The sequence below is a fragment of the Rhinopithecus roxellana genome, chromosome 3 (assembly GCF_007565055.1).
Source record: "Rhinopithecus roxellana isolate Shanxi Qingling chromosome 3, ASM756505v1, whole genome shotgun sequence".
Lineage (NCBI taxonomy): Eukaryota > Metazoa > Chordata > Mammalia > Primates > Cercopithecidae > Rhinopithecus > Rhinopithecus roxellana.
In genome coordinates, this window is record NC_044551.1 from 64,541,882 (window position 1) to 64,557,316 (window position 15,435).

A 15,435-nucleotide genomic window follows, 5' to 3' on the forward strand; every position below is an offset into this window, starting at 1 on the left:
TGAACATAGGTTTTCTTTCTCTTGCTTCATATGAATCTGCTGGATTTTAGTATTATCTGTGTAGTTTGCTTCAAGTAATCCTTAAACATTTTTCTTTACCCCCTACCCTTTTTTTATGAAAGGTTAACCTGTAAGTTTTTGAGAGAACACCATTAAAGCACTTCATGGTTTGTTTTCTGTTTGTATTTTTTCCCGTTGTGTATGAATGTATTTATATGTACGTACCTTTGAATTGCAGAATGCAGTTCTGAGTTGCACTTGTTTTAGCTCTTTGTAAGTTTAAAGACTTCCTCAATTTTTATGGTGAATATATGTTTGCCCACTTCAAAATTGTAAAAAATAAAACAATAGTGTGTAATTATTATAATGTATTACCTATTTTGTGCTGTACCTTTAATAGCAGAAACAGAATGTTTATGTTTTCCTATGGTCCACATATCATATGTCATTGCAGTGGGCTGTAAATTTCCTTTATTAGAATTTTATTTCAAATATGGCCTAAAGTTAGTGGACTGTTATCTGATTTACCAGAGGTTTGTCAAAATGAGATTTGACATTGTAGCATAGCAATATTCTAATCCATTCATTCAGTGAGTACCGTGAGACTTAAAATCTGACAGTTGATTTTGATATAAAGTAACAGATTTCCACTGGTTGATTTGGCAAATGTTAATCAAATAAAGAATTTTTTAAACTACCAAAAATTTGGTTTAAATTCCCTAGATAATTTCCAAGGAATGGAAATTACTTTCACCTGTATTAGTTTGAGATCCTTGAGAAATATAATGACATTTACTGATATTTCCTCAGGAAAAAAAACTATAGATTTTATAATTAAATTCTGAAATTTTGGCTGACTTTTGAATGAAGGTTATCTAAATTTGTCCATTTAACTGCTCATCTTATTAACAGAATGATACCTTGACACTCGATTGAGCGAGAAAAGCAATTCATCATGGTTTTTGGTGTTCTCTCAATCTTTAGATTTTTTTACTTCCTTTTGTTTTTCTTTTTCCAAGAGTATGCCATATATGTTGCTGCCCCTTATTTTAGGGGGTGGTAATAAACAGCACTGGTGAAATCTTATGTTTATTATCATACACAAATTCTGTTGGTTTCTGTTTCTGAGTTATTTGTTGTTTTTTCTTTATTTTTTCTCCTTCCCCCTCATTTGCTCATGTCTTGGTTGGCGTTTGGTGGTGTATAACCGTGATTGCGTTACCTTAGCAATAACAATTGGTCGTCTTGGTTACGTTTGTCCTCAAGAGGTGGCCCCCATGCTACAGCAGTTTATAAGACCCTGGTGTGTATTATTCAATCTTTTTTTTTAATTCATTTTTCTTCACTCTTTCTTTCTCTATCTCACTTTTAGATATATTTTCAGTTGGTTACAAAAATCACAATCCTTTATCATTGCCAACCATGTGACTAATCTTGTCCTATCAGGTTTGTGAGGTTTTTCAATAGCATCGTCATGTATATTTATTTTATGTTGTGGCTAACGACTAATTGATGCATGGGATAAGATTGTCACATGCTTGCTGTGTTAAAAAGCTTGATTATACATAAAAAGCATTTAAATATCCACCAGAAAAATAAAGATGCATGCAAATTCTATAAATTTAGGTTTTGCCTTACGTTTCTTTTTTAGAATTAATTTGGAAACTTGGATTGCATTAAGAAATACATGTTTAAATTTGTTACGTATAAAAATATTATTTGCTTGTTAATGTAAAAGTTAAACATCTACACCATAAGCTATATAGTAATAGTTTATATTGTGGCACTATATCCTATGTTTTGCTTCTTTCAATTGATAATCTTTCAATTCACATCATTTTAGTAGTGTTTAATGGAATACAAATCATGAGTACAATTTTAAAAGTTAATTTGGTAATTTGCTCTTCTTGGCTCAGGCTCAGTAATAGTTTAAAATGGGAGATTCAAATGAGTTATCTACTTTATAGATGCAATTTATTAAGAAAATGTGGATTTCATTGTTTCTACTGTATTGAGATAAGATAGGCCCAACAAACAGGAAGTATGAGTAAATGAAACTAAAGCTTTCTGAAAAACTCTTTTAATATAATCATTATCTATACTGTGGTGCTTATTCCATTAAATACTGTCCATTAGTATTGTAATTGAATCTGCTTGTTACTTAAATGCTGAACTCAATTCTGTAATTCAATAGGTGCACCTCTCTGAGAAACATAAGAGACAATGAGGAAAAGGATTCAGCATTCCGTGGAATTTGTACCATGATCAGTGTGAATCCCAGTGGCGTAATCCAAGTAAGATGTTCACAAAGATTTGTTTTTAATGTCTGATAAATAAAATTTTAAAGGAAGAAATATTTTAATACTTTAATTATAAAAAGTTAACTGTTTTCAAAGATATTAAAATACAGTAAAACCTTTAAAATGTTTATTTCTTAATATCTTGAAATTGTAATGCCTTTTTTTCTTCCTAAATTTTTTTTTGTCATGAAATGAGATAGTAACAGCAGATTGGGACAACAAGGTTATATTCTTGTCTTGAATCAGGCTGTGGCTTCTTTCATCCAAATCTCAGACCTCATTTATTTACTTTGTCCCTGCCTCCTATCCCTGGATATCAGTTTGTGGGTATCTACACTTAAGAGAGTGACCAAATAGTAGGAATCCTGTCTCTCTGTTCTAAATAAAATACTTTGAATCAGATTTAGAAATAATGAATAAAATGAAACACAAATCAGCCATTGAAATTGCTTTAATTTTGAGAGCTTATGATTTATTCATCTTTGTTTTCCAAGTTCAAGTTATATGTAGACATTTTACTTATTTGGCAGTAGTATTGAACATGAGTCCAGTTAAGCATCTGGATCCAACTGCCAATTTTCTAGACACACAAAACAAAAACATGTTGAATTACACCGTGTATATTCAGTGAACAGAATGCTAACTGTGGGACTCTAGGTTAAATACCTGGATTCTTCAGCAGACACGTTTAAGGAAAAGAAAGCATGGAAGGAAACCTGTAGACAAGAGACCCAAGATATATCAAATCAATTTAAAAATGTAGGTAAGGCCAGGCATGGTGGCTCACACCTATAATCCCAGCACTTTGGGAGGTTGAGTTGGGCGGATCACAAGATCAGGAGTTCGAAACCAGCCTGGCAAACATGGTGAAACCCTGTCTCTACTTCAGATACAAAAATTAGCCAGGCGTGGTGGCAGATGCCTGTAATCCCAGCTACTCCAGAGGCTGAGGCAGGAGAATTGCTTGACCCTGGGAGGCAGAGGTTGCAGTGAGCCGAGATCACGCTATTACACTCCAGTCTGGGAGACAAGAGTGAGGCTTTGGGAAAAAAAAAAAAAAGTAGTTGAGGGAGGGAAGCGAAGAACTAAACTTTGGTGTCCAGGAATACACACACGAGTTAGAAAACTGCCCCCAAAAAATGCTTTTATAGCAATAACTTTCTCACATTTCTTAATTTTCAAGAAAATTCCAACTTTCCACTCCGAGAGGGGTGTTTTGAACATTTTTAAATTGTGACCTTTTGATGTTTCCTAGCTTGTATTGTGGTTTTTCTTAACTCGGTTTTAGAAACGTTAATTCTGTTTTATAAAATTCAAATTGATATAGGTGATAGACATTGAAAACCTACAAGTTAGAGTTAGATAATAACTTCTGACTGATTTCACACTCATAAAATATTTATAACTTACTGTTAGAACAAGCTAGTGCCATCTTGAGAAGTTTCTAGTTACAAAATAAGCTTTTGACGTTTTCTGGTTTTAATACTTAAGAACTTTGTGTGATCTCAAATGTGTGTTAGAGATATCTGATACGACATGTACCATCTTTTTTCAAAAGCATCTTCCGACCAGGATTTTATTGTTTCTCTTTGAATTAATGTTTAAGATGATAAAAGCACATGTATGATCATAACATTGCTACCAGCTTAAGAGTTGGTAGCAATTTCTGTTTTATAACTTTTATTTACATACCTTATTTTGGATATGGTTAAAATGTCATAGGTTTATTTACATTTAAATTTTTTAATCACAAATTCTAAGTATCTGTGCATTTAAATTTTTAACATCAGATTTGGTATTTGGAAGACATAATTTGAATAAATTGTGTTAAGCAAGTCTTATTTGCTTAAATAAGCATCTTATACACATACTGTGGTATTACCAAATTTTTTGAAATTAGTGATGTTCTCTCAATTTATTAGTAAAATTTATAGTTGGCATGTCAGAAAATGAGCATTATGTTGAATGCTGTTTGTTGAACTGTTAATGTTTCAGTATGATAGGCAAGATTGAGAGAATATTTTAATGAAATGCTTAAAACATATTGTCATCTTGTTCTTGTAGTCAGAATAGCCTGATTATCTTTTAAGTAATTGTCCAAAAGTTGGGTTTTTTGTTCTTGTTTGGATTGGGTATTTGTAATTACATAGTTTTTCTTCTAATTTTTGGTTGTTTCACTTAAGTTTTGTCTGAAAATGGACCTTGAAATCACTAATTTCTCTATTTCAAATCAAGGTCATTTAATATATATTTAGCTAGCTTTAAGTTCTTGGCTAGTCAGAACTGTAAGATCATTGATTTTATGTTTTTCTTTAATCCGGTAAGTGAAAGAGTATTTTTATAGGTGTCGATTTGGTGCTTTCAGTTCATTTCTGATGCTGAACATTTACTGCACAGGGGGTTATTTTGTTGTGTGACGGAGGACATTAAAGTCCAGTATAAACTGAATGAGTTGAGGTTCATTGACTGTGGGCTAATAGGGACAGCTGTTAAGGTAATCTCTTCTAATTCCTCATGATCATAGTTAATTTTTAAATGTTTCCTTTTTAAGTTAGATTCTATTATGACATAAACTCCAAGGTTTACATATATCTTTTGCTGAGTTTGACAAATACAGTGTCAACCTAAGATGTATTTCTTGCTTGTTACAGGATTTTATATTTTTTTGTGATGCCGTTGCATCATGGATTAACCCAAAAGATGATCTCAGAGACATGTTCTGTAAGGTAACTAATAAGTGTTTATAATGCATCATCTTGGGACTGTTAATATCCTAGTGGAAAACTTTAAATTATGTTTACATTTTTTACGAAACTTAGGCTCTTCAAGTCAGTATTGATAGTTTATATATATAACCCTTATTCTTGGTAACAAAGTTGGCTCGATCTTTTCTTAAAATACAGCAGTGACTCTTTTTTTTTTTTTTTTTTTTTGAGATGGTGTCTCACTCTGTTGCCCAGGCTGGAGTGCAGTGGTGCGATCTCGGCTCACTGCAGGCTCTACCTCCCAGGTTCATGCCATTCTCCTGCCTCAGCCTCCTGAGTAGCTGGGACTACAGGCGCCCACCACCACCATGCCTAGCTAATTTTTGTATTTGTAGTAGAGACGGGGTTTCACCATGTTAGCCAGGATGGTCTCGATCTCCTGACATCGTGATCCGCCCGCCTCGGCCTCCAAAAGTGCTGGGTTTACAGGCGTGAACCACCGCGCCCGGCCTAGCAGTGACTCCTATCTGTAGAGGATGCACTTTGAAAGTATTTTCCCAAGTGTACCACTAGTTTAGGTGGTCCCATTATTCCATTTAAGGAAAATAGTACATGTTTTTCAAGTGGAAATGGAGATTTGGAGTATAATCTGAAAAAGAGTAAATCTAAATGGCCGCCACAGGAGTAAGCCCATGTCATTATTTGCTTTGTTTTTGTTTTTGTTTTTGGTGGCGGAGTCTCGCTCTCTCTCCCAGGCTGGAGTGCAGTAGCATGATCTCAGCTCACTGCAACCTCTGCCTCCTGGGTTCAAGTGATTCTCCCGCCTCAGCCTCCTGAGTAGCTGGGATTGCAAGCACGCACCACCATGCCCAGCTAATTTTTGTATTTTTAGTAGAGGTGGGGTTTCACCATGTTGGTCAGGCTGGTCTTGAACTCCTGACCTCGTCATCTGCCCGCCTCAGCCTCCCAAAGTGCTGGGATTACAGGCGTGAGCCACCGCGCCTGGCCTATTTGCTTTGTTAATACCCCTTTTTGATTAACTCATCAGTACTCAGCCACAGTAAAAAATAAAATGCAGTTACACATTTGAATCACCCAAAATTAAAGTGAACTGTAGTTTGTCATGAACTCAAAGCTTGTATATTTCCAGTTTGAAAAAATATGACATAAACATTGTATTACTTGGATGACTTCTCTACTTCTCTGTTTTTTCATTAGTATGGTATCAGATTGCTTAGAGTATGTCTGTTACTGGAATACTTGCCAAATTCTAAACTTTTCAAAGCAGAGTTTAAGCATATGCTATGAGGTACTTTTAGAAAAGGCAGGTGTATTAGTCCATATTCAGGCTGCTGATAAAGATATACCCGAGGGCCGGGTGCGGTGGCTCACACTTGTAATCCCAGCACTTTGAGAGAGGCCGAGGCAGGTGGATCACCTGAGGTCAGGAATTCCAGACCAGCCTGGCCAACATGGTGGAACCCCATCTCTACTAAAAATACAAAAAATTAGCTGGGCGTGGTGGCGGACGCCTGTAATCCCAGCTACTCAGGAGGCTGAGGCAGGAGAATAGCTTGAATCCAGGAGGTGGAGATTTCAGTGAGCCGAGATCGTGCCATTGTGCTCCAGCATGTGCAACAAGAGTAAAACTCTGTCCCCCACAAAAAAAAAAAAAAAAAAAAAAAAAAAAAAAAAAAAAAAGATGTGCCCAAGATTGGGTAATTTACAAAAGAAAGAGGTTTAATTCAACTCACAGTTCCATGTGGTTGGGAAGGCCTCACTGTCAATGGTGGAAGGTGAAAGGCACGTCTTACATTGCAGCAGGCAAGAAAAAGAATGAGAATCAAGTGAAATGGGTTTCCCCTTATCAAATCATCAGATTTCATGAGATTTATTCACTACCACCAGAAGAGTATAGGAAAAACTGCCCCCATGATTCCGTTATCTCCCACCAGGTCCCTTCCACAACACGTGGGAATTATAGGAGTACAATTCAATATGAGATTTGGGTGGGGACACACAGCCAAAACATATTAGCAGGGAATGGTGTAGAATCCTACAAAGTTTGAGAATTGCTACTTTAAAATGGATAAAATTTATAAATAATAAAATCAGTTGTGTTGGATTTCAGAAACTATGCAGATCTGATTTTTTCTCTTTTGTTAGTGATAAATTAATGGTTTTTCACTCTTACAGATCCTTCATGGATTTAAAAATCAAGTTGGCGATGAAAATTGGAGGCGTTTCTCTGACCAGTTTCCTCTTCCCTTAAAAGAGCGTCTTGCAGCTTTTTATGGTGTTTAATCTAATACACTTAAGCTGCAGTCCCAAAATTAGGGGTAAGTTATAAGAAGTTTGAAAATTTTCAGGATGAAGAAAATTTTGTTAGGGCTATCATTTCAAACTACTAAATAGAATAAAAAGCTATTTGTTTTCTATAGAGGTTGAATAAAACATAGCCTCATATCATTCTGTCTTGCGCTTTAATTTAAAATTACTTAAGTGGGCCAGGCATGGTGGCTCGTGCCTGTAATCCCAGCACTTGGGGAGGCCAAGGCGGGCGGTTCATTTGAGGTCAGGAGTTTGAGACCAGCCTGGCCAACATGGTGAAAACCCACCTCTACTAAGAATACAAAAGTTAGCCACGTGTGGTGGCATGTTCGTGTAGTCCCTGCTACTCAGGAGGCTGAGGTGGGAATATTGTTTGAACCTGGAAGATGGGGGTTGCAGTGAGCCAAGATCGTGCCACTGCACTCCAGCCTGGGGGACAGAGCGAGACTCCATCTCAAATAAATAGAAAATAAAATTACTTAACTGAAGCACTTTCAGGTTTATTACCTCTGTGGTCTCATCACCAATTATGAATCAAGTGTTCTAAGGCAAGGTATGAAATAGTTCTTGATTTTGTAATTAGAGCTAAAAATAGATCAGTATCTTTTATTCCTGCCTTTTTATACCCCTCTTCCCTTTCTTCAGAGGCAGGAGAAAAGGGGGGTGGGTTGCTTGTATTTCTACACAGATGGATTAACTGCCCTCTGTGAATTCACATGAAAGTTCATAAATGGCCAAAATTTGGCATCAGTGGGTAGTAGAGTTCTGTTTGTAAAAGGACCACTATCAGGTAACAGTTTAATCTCCCAGTAATCTTACCTTACTTCTTAATATCCTTTTTATCATTAAAACTGTTTAGCATAGAAAAAAGGTCTTACCAGGAAAACCAAGTGACTGGAAGAAAGTGGAAATGACCAAGTGAAATAGGATCAGAATGAGAATTAGGAACATCAGGAAGGCAAGTGTAGGCAGGGTGTAATGGCCCCCATCTGTAATTCCAGCATTTTGGGAGGCTGAGGTGGGAGCATTGCTTGAGTCCAGGAGTTTGAGACCTGCCTGGGCAACATGATGAGACCTCCATCTCTATGAAAAAAATTAAAAAGAAAAAAATTAGCTGGACATGGTGGTATGCACCTATGGTCCCAGCTACTCAGGAGGCTGAAGCAGGAGATTTGCTTGAGCCCAGGAGGTTGGGGCTTCAGTGAGCCATATTCACCCCACTGCATTCCAGCCTGGGTGACAGAGCAAGGTGCTATCTCCAGAATAAATAAATGAATGTTAAATTTGCTTTTCTCTCTTTTTTTATGTAGAATTTGTTTTTTGATATTTACTGAATGTAGTAACCCTACTGTAGTAATGAACACTTCTAGTGCCTTCTAGGCTAAAATATCAGACAGCCCCAAATAACAAATGCTCCTTTGTGTTTTGATAGGTTGAATTTTTGTTTGCTTAATATTGAGAATACTGGGGGGGGAGAATGGTGTTTTCATTCTGAGGGTTGTCCTAAAGAAAGTGCTACTTAATTTTCAAGAAAGTAAGACCACTTGGTATATAATAAATAACCAGTTCCCATTGGGTCCCATTTTGCAAAAGGGGATAAAGAATTAGACTAATAGCATCATACAAGCCGTATTTCATCTATACAAAAGTGTTGTACGCCTGTCTATACAACTCTGCTACCCAGCTTGGCCTCACTTTCATACCTGATGCAGCACAATTCAGCACCATAAGAGAAGAAAGCAGTGTAGTTATAAGTGACTAACATGATCTTAGGCAATTTGTTCAAACTTCTCATTTTCTTTATGGGTAAAGATAGTATTCTTACTTGATTAATTTTGTGTTCCGCTGGCTTTGAAAGACAAACGATTGTTAAAGATAAAATTGTTTTTGTTCTTTTTCTTATAGGTCCTTCAGTCTTGGAGACTATGAGGGAGCCTCTGCACCCAGGGAAAATGTTACCCTTTACAGGGGGGAAGGGTAAACCAGTAGGGAATACAGTACAATCCCAACCCTACTGGGAGGGGCGGGAGGGAGGTGTTGCCGTCACTGTATTAAGTCGATGTTGGGAAACGTTTTAACATCTGGAGCCTTTGTGGGTGGAAATATGTCTCCAGTTACAACTCCGCAGTGGATGTGAAGAAGCAAAAAAAAAAAAAAAAAAAAAAAAAAATCTATTCAGTCTACTCACAAAACAGTACATTGTGGAATATTATGGGGAATTGTACCAAAACAAGAACCATATAAATGATGCCTAGGGACAAGAAAGAGGAACAATTCTACAGCGCACAATAAAGGAAACCTAAGAATGGGAGTTACAAATAGTAAAGAAGCTTTTTTTTTTTAATTTAAAGTTTTTTTATATAAGTTTTCCCACATGATGGGGCCTTATTTTGCATGTTGGTGAAGAACTACACAAACAAAACTAATATAGTTAAAATCAGCTTGCCTTCCCATAGTAGAAGCAGGTTCTTGGAAGTTACAATTTAAGGTACCCCAAAAAAGTTGGAAATAAAGCAAAACAAACAAACAAACAATGAAGCACCCTGTGAAATGCCAAATGAGTCACTCCTTTTACATTTTTTGGGATGGGCAGGGAGGGAGGAATAAATGGGGTTGGGCATATCAAACTAAAGATGACATCTTAATTTTGCATTGAACATTAATGTAGCAGATATAATTTGATGGTTATACTTCATTAGATTTAATTTCTAGGCCAAGATGTTATTTTTTAAAGTGCAGTTTAAGGTTCAGGCATGCATTCTGGCTCATAGTGGTTGAAAGTAATTTAAATTAGTGGGAAAGTAGCATGCTTGCATCACATAGAGTGAGATTGGTATTCATTTACCTATGTTGCGCCAGTTTGTGTTGCAGTTTACCAATTCAATATAGCCCTGCATTTAAAGTTCCTTTTTAAGATTTGTGGATTTTATTTTTTATTAAGAATATAGATATATAAAGTACTGTAGTTACAGGTAGGCCTTGAAATATCTTTTTTAGGATCTGTTAGGAATAAGATTGATATTGTATTGTGTGTAACCTGCACAATGTGGAAAGCTGATATACCTGTGCAAAATCTTTGCCTCCGTGCTGTCAGTGTGATGTGCTTTCTGCATGGTTATATACTACTAGTGATTTTATCAAAACTTCTAAAATTTAAATTACATGGTAAAAGATCTGTAAAAGGCTGCACAAATGTTAGTTGGCACATAAAGACAATTGTAGAAGTTGAAAAATGATTGCTATATTTCAATGTTTATTCCCACTCAACATACTGCCTTCTAAGCTTCCCTTTTTTGTTCAAAGCATGATCTTAAAGATATGTTTAAGTTAATGGATGTAATGCAGGGTTCCTACACTGTATTTTGGCGCATGTTGGTGGCCCTCTGTGCCCTAGATATATGCACACAGGGTGCAAGTTAAAAGCTACAGAGTGAAAGTTGGTTTGGATCCTCTTCATTTCATTTGTTTAGCTTTTCTGTTATTTTTCTCTACTTACATGTATTCCTGTGAATAAATCCTTGTTAAGTTAACCCTTTACTTTTCCTTCCATGTGTATTTTCTTATATACTGTGAATGTGAAAACCTAACTGGTACACTTGATCTTGTGTTCATATGAAAGTGCAAGTCTTTATTAATTTGGATTGCCTGAACAGTGTATCCCATGATGAAGGAAAATGGAGAGATTTTTCTTTTTAACTCTGCTGGTCAGAGATGAAGCCACGCCTTTCCATTTTTCAATGCTGCATATTTAATCTGCAACAAAAATGTTAAGCCATAACAGCCTTTTTATATTTTAGTTTGTCACCTTTGCATTGCAGAATAAATACTGAATAACCATTTTTATAAGCAGTTGCTCCTCTTTGCATGGTTCTATTCTCTAAAAGTGTTGAATGATACAGCCATTGCACTGAAGTTTGAGCTGTGTGCGTGTGAATTTATACTGTTTCAAAAATTTCAAATGCATGGTAGCATGCAGAAAGGTTTTTGTTATTATGTGTGTGTGTGTATTGTTTTGTTTTGTTTTGTTTTGTTTTGTTTTGTTTTGTTTTGTTTTGTTTTAACACGTTCTTTCACCTTTCCTCTACTTTGGCTTTGCAAATTTCAGTCTGTAGAGCCTGAAATTAAATTATTTTATAGTGCCTAATATTTTTAAAATTATAAGTTGGATTCAGAGGGTATACAGCATTTTGCTTTCTAGTACCATTGCTTCACTGGGGGCTCAAAATTTTCCTCCCTGTTAGTCTTTACTAACTGAGTAGAGTAGCTGTTTTATTCTTAGATTATAGTGATATTCTGTAGTGTTTCAAATACTTAGAATAATATGAGAGCTAGTTTAATATTCTGGAATAGATAATATTTTAAATTGAAATGACCAAATTTAACGTAAAACACATAAAAACAATCTTCAGTAAAGTTATTTGAACCTGTGGTTGACAATTCTGTACTGACTAAAGGCAATATTGTCACCTGTCTGGTTAAAAATTAGTTTCCAATTAGACAGATGAATAACACTATTAAAAATGCACCCAGTTTTGTAGTCACTTGACATTTTTTTAATTTAAATGAAATTTAATTTGAAAATAATAAAATTAGGTAAATATGACTGGCAACCTGAATTTGTATTGGAATTTTTTGTGTATTTTTCCCCTTGAGGTTATTGTTTCTTCCTAATTTATATTTCAGATACATAGTGTAGAACAGGAATTTGCAGAAGCCATTTAAGTTATCTTTTGAGGTAAGCTCTGATTTAGCATTTATTCTGATAAAACCTAATACATCATGGGATATATATAAAGCAACTTAATTCTTGTGGTGTAGTCTTAATAGTTTTGAATGTTGACTGAATGTCTATGAAATTGTGAGTTTGTCTTTGTTACATTCCAGTGTTTCTGCCTCTTGGCATGCTTAAAGCACGGCTTACTTCATCTGCTCCTTACACACTAAAACGCTGTTAGTGTGCTCAACTACAGAAATAGCCGCTGCTAAGTGATGTAGATTTTCTACTTGAATATTTTTATGTTGTAGGAACCTCAGGAGGTCAGTGTTTACTGTTTTATATATGCCTTCTTTTTCCTGTTTGAGCTTCTCTCTTTGAAGGATTCTAACAGAACAAAGCTGCTGATCAACCTAAGTTGGAAACAGAAAGTGTAATTAATATAACTTAAATGCATGTTTGGCAGTTCCATGTTGCAGTCCATTAGTGAGTGAACTTAGTGACACAGGTATTCATTTATTCAGGAAAGAATTTTGCTTTTTGTATTGTCTAATCTCTTCAATGACTTCATACTGTGTTAAAAAAAAAATCACTTTTTTATATTTTTTGGTTGGTTATTTCCCAAATAATCAACATGTAAATAATCTTTTAAGAGCCAGTTCTGATGCTTTACATTATTGCTACTTGATTTTGTTACGCAAGTTAGATTTCAGAAGAATAGATTTTAAAACACTTAACCAAGCCATTACATCTTAAAAACAAAACAAGTAGCATACATTTTGTAATTAACATATTGATAAACACTGTGATTTTTTTGGTTAAGACTTTTTCATCCGAATTGCTTAAATTGCATATATTGTAAAATAGGATCAGATGTGTATTTTAAACTAATTTCAATGGACTTTCCTCTTGAAATGCTTTGTCTACTCAGTTATAAAATATTCAGATACAAGTTTTATCTCAGGTGAATACTCTTGTATTGTTTTTGCTTTGGTGACATGCTTATAAAGGGTCATCCTACTTACATTCTTTGTTTTTTAGTGTATTTCATTGAGACTCTTTCCATTTAGTCTGATTTTTTTTCCTAATATTCTAGCAGGCTGGGGTGGTGTAAAGCCCTCCTGACAAGCCTTTTGCGTGCAGGTTTACCTGAAAATGAGCTACATTTGGTCCTCATTTTCTTCAAACTCTCAAATAGGAAAGTGGACATTTTTTTCCCCTATATGAAATTATTCTGCCTAGCAGAAAAGCCAGAAATAAATTAATTACATCTTAAACTCTTTAGTCTAAATTTAAGTCCTTTGCCATGAGGAAAAAGTGTTTTTTTGCTTCATATGGTTAATCTATATTATTCATATTGAATGTATTAACAGATAATGGTGCAAAAGCATTCTTCCAAGGGGAAGAGTGTATCATGCATAACTGCAATTTAAGTCCTTCCTTTGATAGTACTTTAAAACACACACAGCTTTGCTTACTGAATTATTTTTGCAAATAATACAAGGCGGGGAAACTAACTGTTGGTACTAGTATTGTTAATGAAGTGTAGGCCTTGGAACCTTTAAGAAAACTGGTCTTCAGATAGTTATGGGCCTGGGATAATCTAAATGAAAGGTCAGATCAATAATGAGCTGTGTTGTTAACAATATTATCTGGTAATAATACCATGCAATATAGCATTGTATACCAACGTAGTGCGTTTTATACTGTATTAAATGTGGAGATACTTCTAATGCCTCTCTAAAATTAAATTTTACATAAAAGTTAGTTTTATTCACCTTTAGGCTTTCCAGGTGAGTTGTGACTAGTTTTCTCAATCTTATGTAGATCTTTCACCCATTAGCATTATTTACGTAGATAATTCTTTATGCCTAGTTATTATACATATTAATTTTAAAGGTACACATTTAAATTACACAATTGTTCATTGTGGTTTGTATTCCAGAATGTATTTTGTTTTTTAAAAGATGCATAATAGCTGAATGTATGCATGACTTTGAAAGAAGTTAAAATGGTGATTTTTTTTCACCTCTTGTACATTTTAAAACCAAGCCAAATCTATTTGCCAAGCAATGTATCACTAATAAGAAGAGCAGTTTTTCCTTTTATTGCAATTTTTGTTTATCTACCATAGAATTTCCTTATACTGTGGCTTGGTATTATTCAAGATTAGCTATTTCGCAGGTCTTACATCTTTCTGAAAGCCTATTATAATATGGTTAGCCTATAAGGCAGTGTTGGTCCCCTTCTAATATCGGCCTCATAAAGGGGTTCCACTGTACTTTCCGCATACTACTTTGTTGTTGTTTTCCTTTATGGATATATAAGCAAATTGAGCTTGGGTGATTTTTATGGAGACAATAATTAGACAATACTGTATGATTAGTTTTACTTAATAGATTATCATCTTGTGAGAAGAGGTGTTTAAACGTGGTAAATGACTTCATATTACAAAACAGTTTTACACTTAATATGTTAACATTGGGTGCAATAATTTAGTAGCATTAGCTTTAGTTATAAATAACTGGATCTTTCTGCTGACAACTTAGGTTGTATGAGTTATGCTTAAAAGCTTTAAATCTGATGTTTCGTGTACCTGCCACACTATGTTAGAATGTGTCCTTCAAACATATCCTCCTGCAACTTCTCAAACTGTACTAAATTGATATTTCTTGAAGTCTAACTCTGTGCTAACAGATCTCCATTTTAAATAGAATACGGTTTTAATTTTTGATAAGCTGCTGAATTTTAAAGAGAGTTTTTTGGGGCCACCAAATATTTTGGATCATGCAGAGAATATATATTGTACTGTAGTAATTTTGTATTTACATTTGTATGATGTGACATAATAGATGTGAATGTTAATCACTGCTTGACTATGTTAATAAAGTTGTTTAACTATAGATGTTGCACTCTGATTTTTAATGAAAGGAAATGAGTTTTCTTTTTCCCTCTTACCCCATTTTGGATCTAGATAAGCCTTATGTTTTTGGGAGTTTTTTTCCTTGTTTTTAGTTTGAGGTTTTGTTTTGTTTGGTTGGTTTTTTTCCTTAGCTTACACATTAGTACACTTTTGTTGTTGAACATCATTTATTTCTTAAAACAAGTGTTTTCTTATTTGCATAGTATAGTAAAAACCTGTTTTTCCACATTTTAACTTAACTCGATGTGTTTTAAACAGTTGATTCTAGGTTCAGCTGCTTCAGGATGGGGGAGATTACTATTGTGTAAAAAGGGAATTAAAGGTGAAATTGTGAATATAAAATGTTGATGTAAGGATAAATTGCATGAGTGTGTATGAATGTATGTCCTGTTAAGCCTTCCTGTATATCCTTCAAACAATTAAGATTTGTAATTTTGGAATTAACACTTATAAAAGTAATTT

General features: G+C 34.7%; 1 protein-coding gene across 3 annotated transcripts in view; it reads left to right on the forward strand.

Moving 5' to 3' along the window:
* The window catches only part of TNPO1 (transportin 1), a 97,967-nt gene extending 83,014 nt beyond the window's left edge, over positions 1–14,953 (forward strand). For all 3 annotated transcript variants that reach the window (XM_010378907.2, XM_030927053.1, XM_010378908.2), the window contains exons 21-25: positions 1,228–1,303; positions 2,195–2,294; positions 4,952–5,026; positions 7,202–7,344; positions 9,242–14,953. In XM_010378907.2, coding sequence (XP_010377209.1) covers positions 1,228–1,303; positions 2,195–2,294; positions 4,952–5,026; positions 7,202–7,309 — 359 coding nt within the window. In that variant the 3' untranslated portion in view covers positions 7,310–7,344; positions 9,242–14,953. The remainder of the gene's footprint in view (positions 1–1,227; positions 1,304–2,194; positions 2,295–4,951; positions 5,027–7,201; positions 7,345–9,241) is intronic.
* Positions 14,954–15,435: the final 482 nt, after the last annotated feature.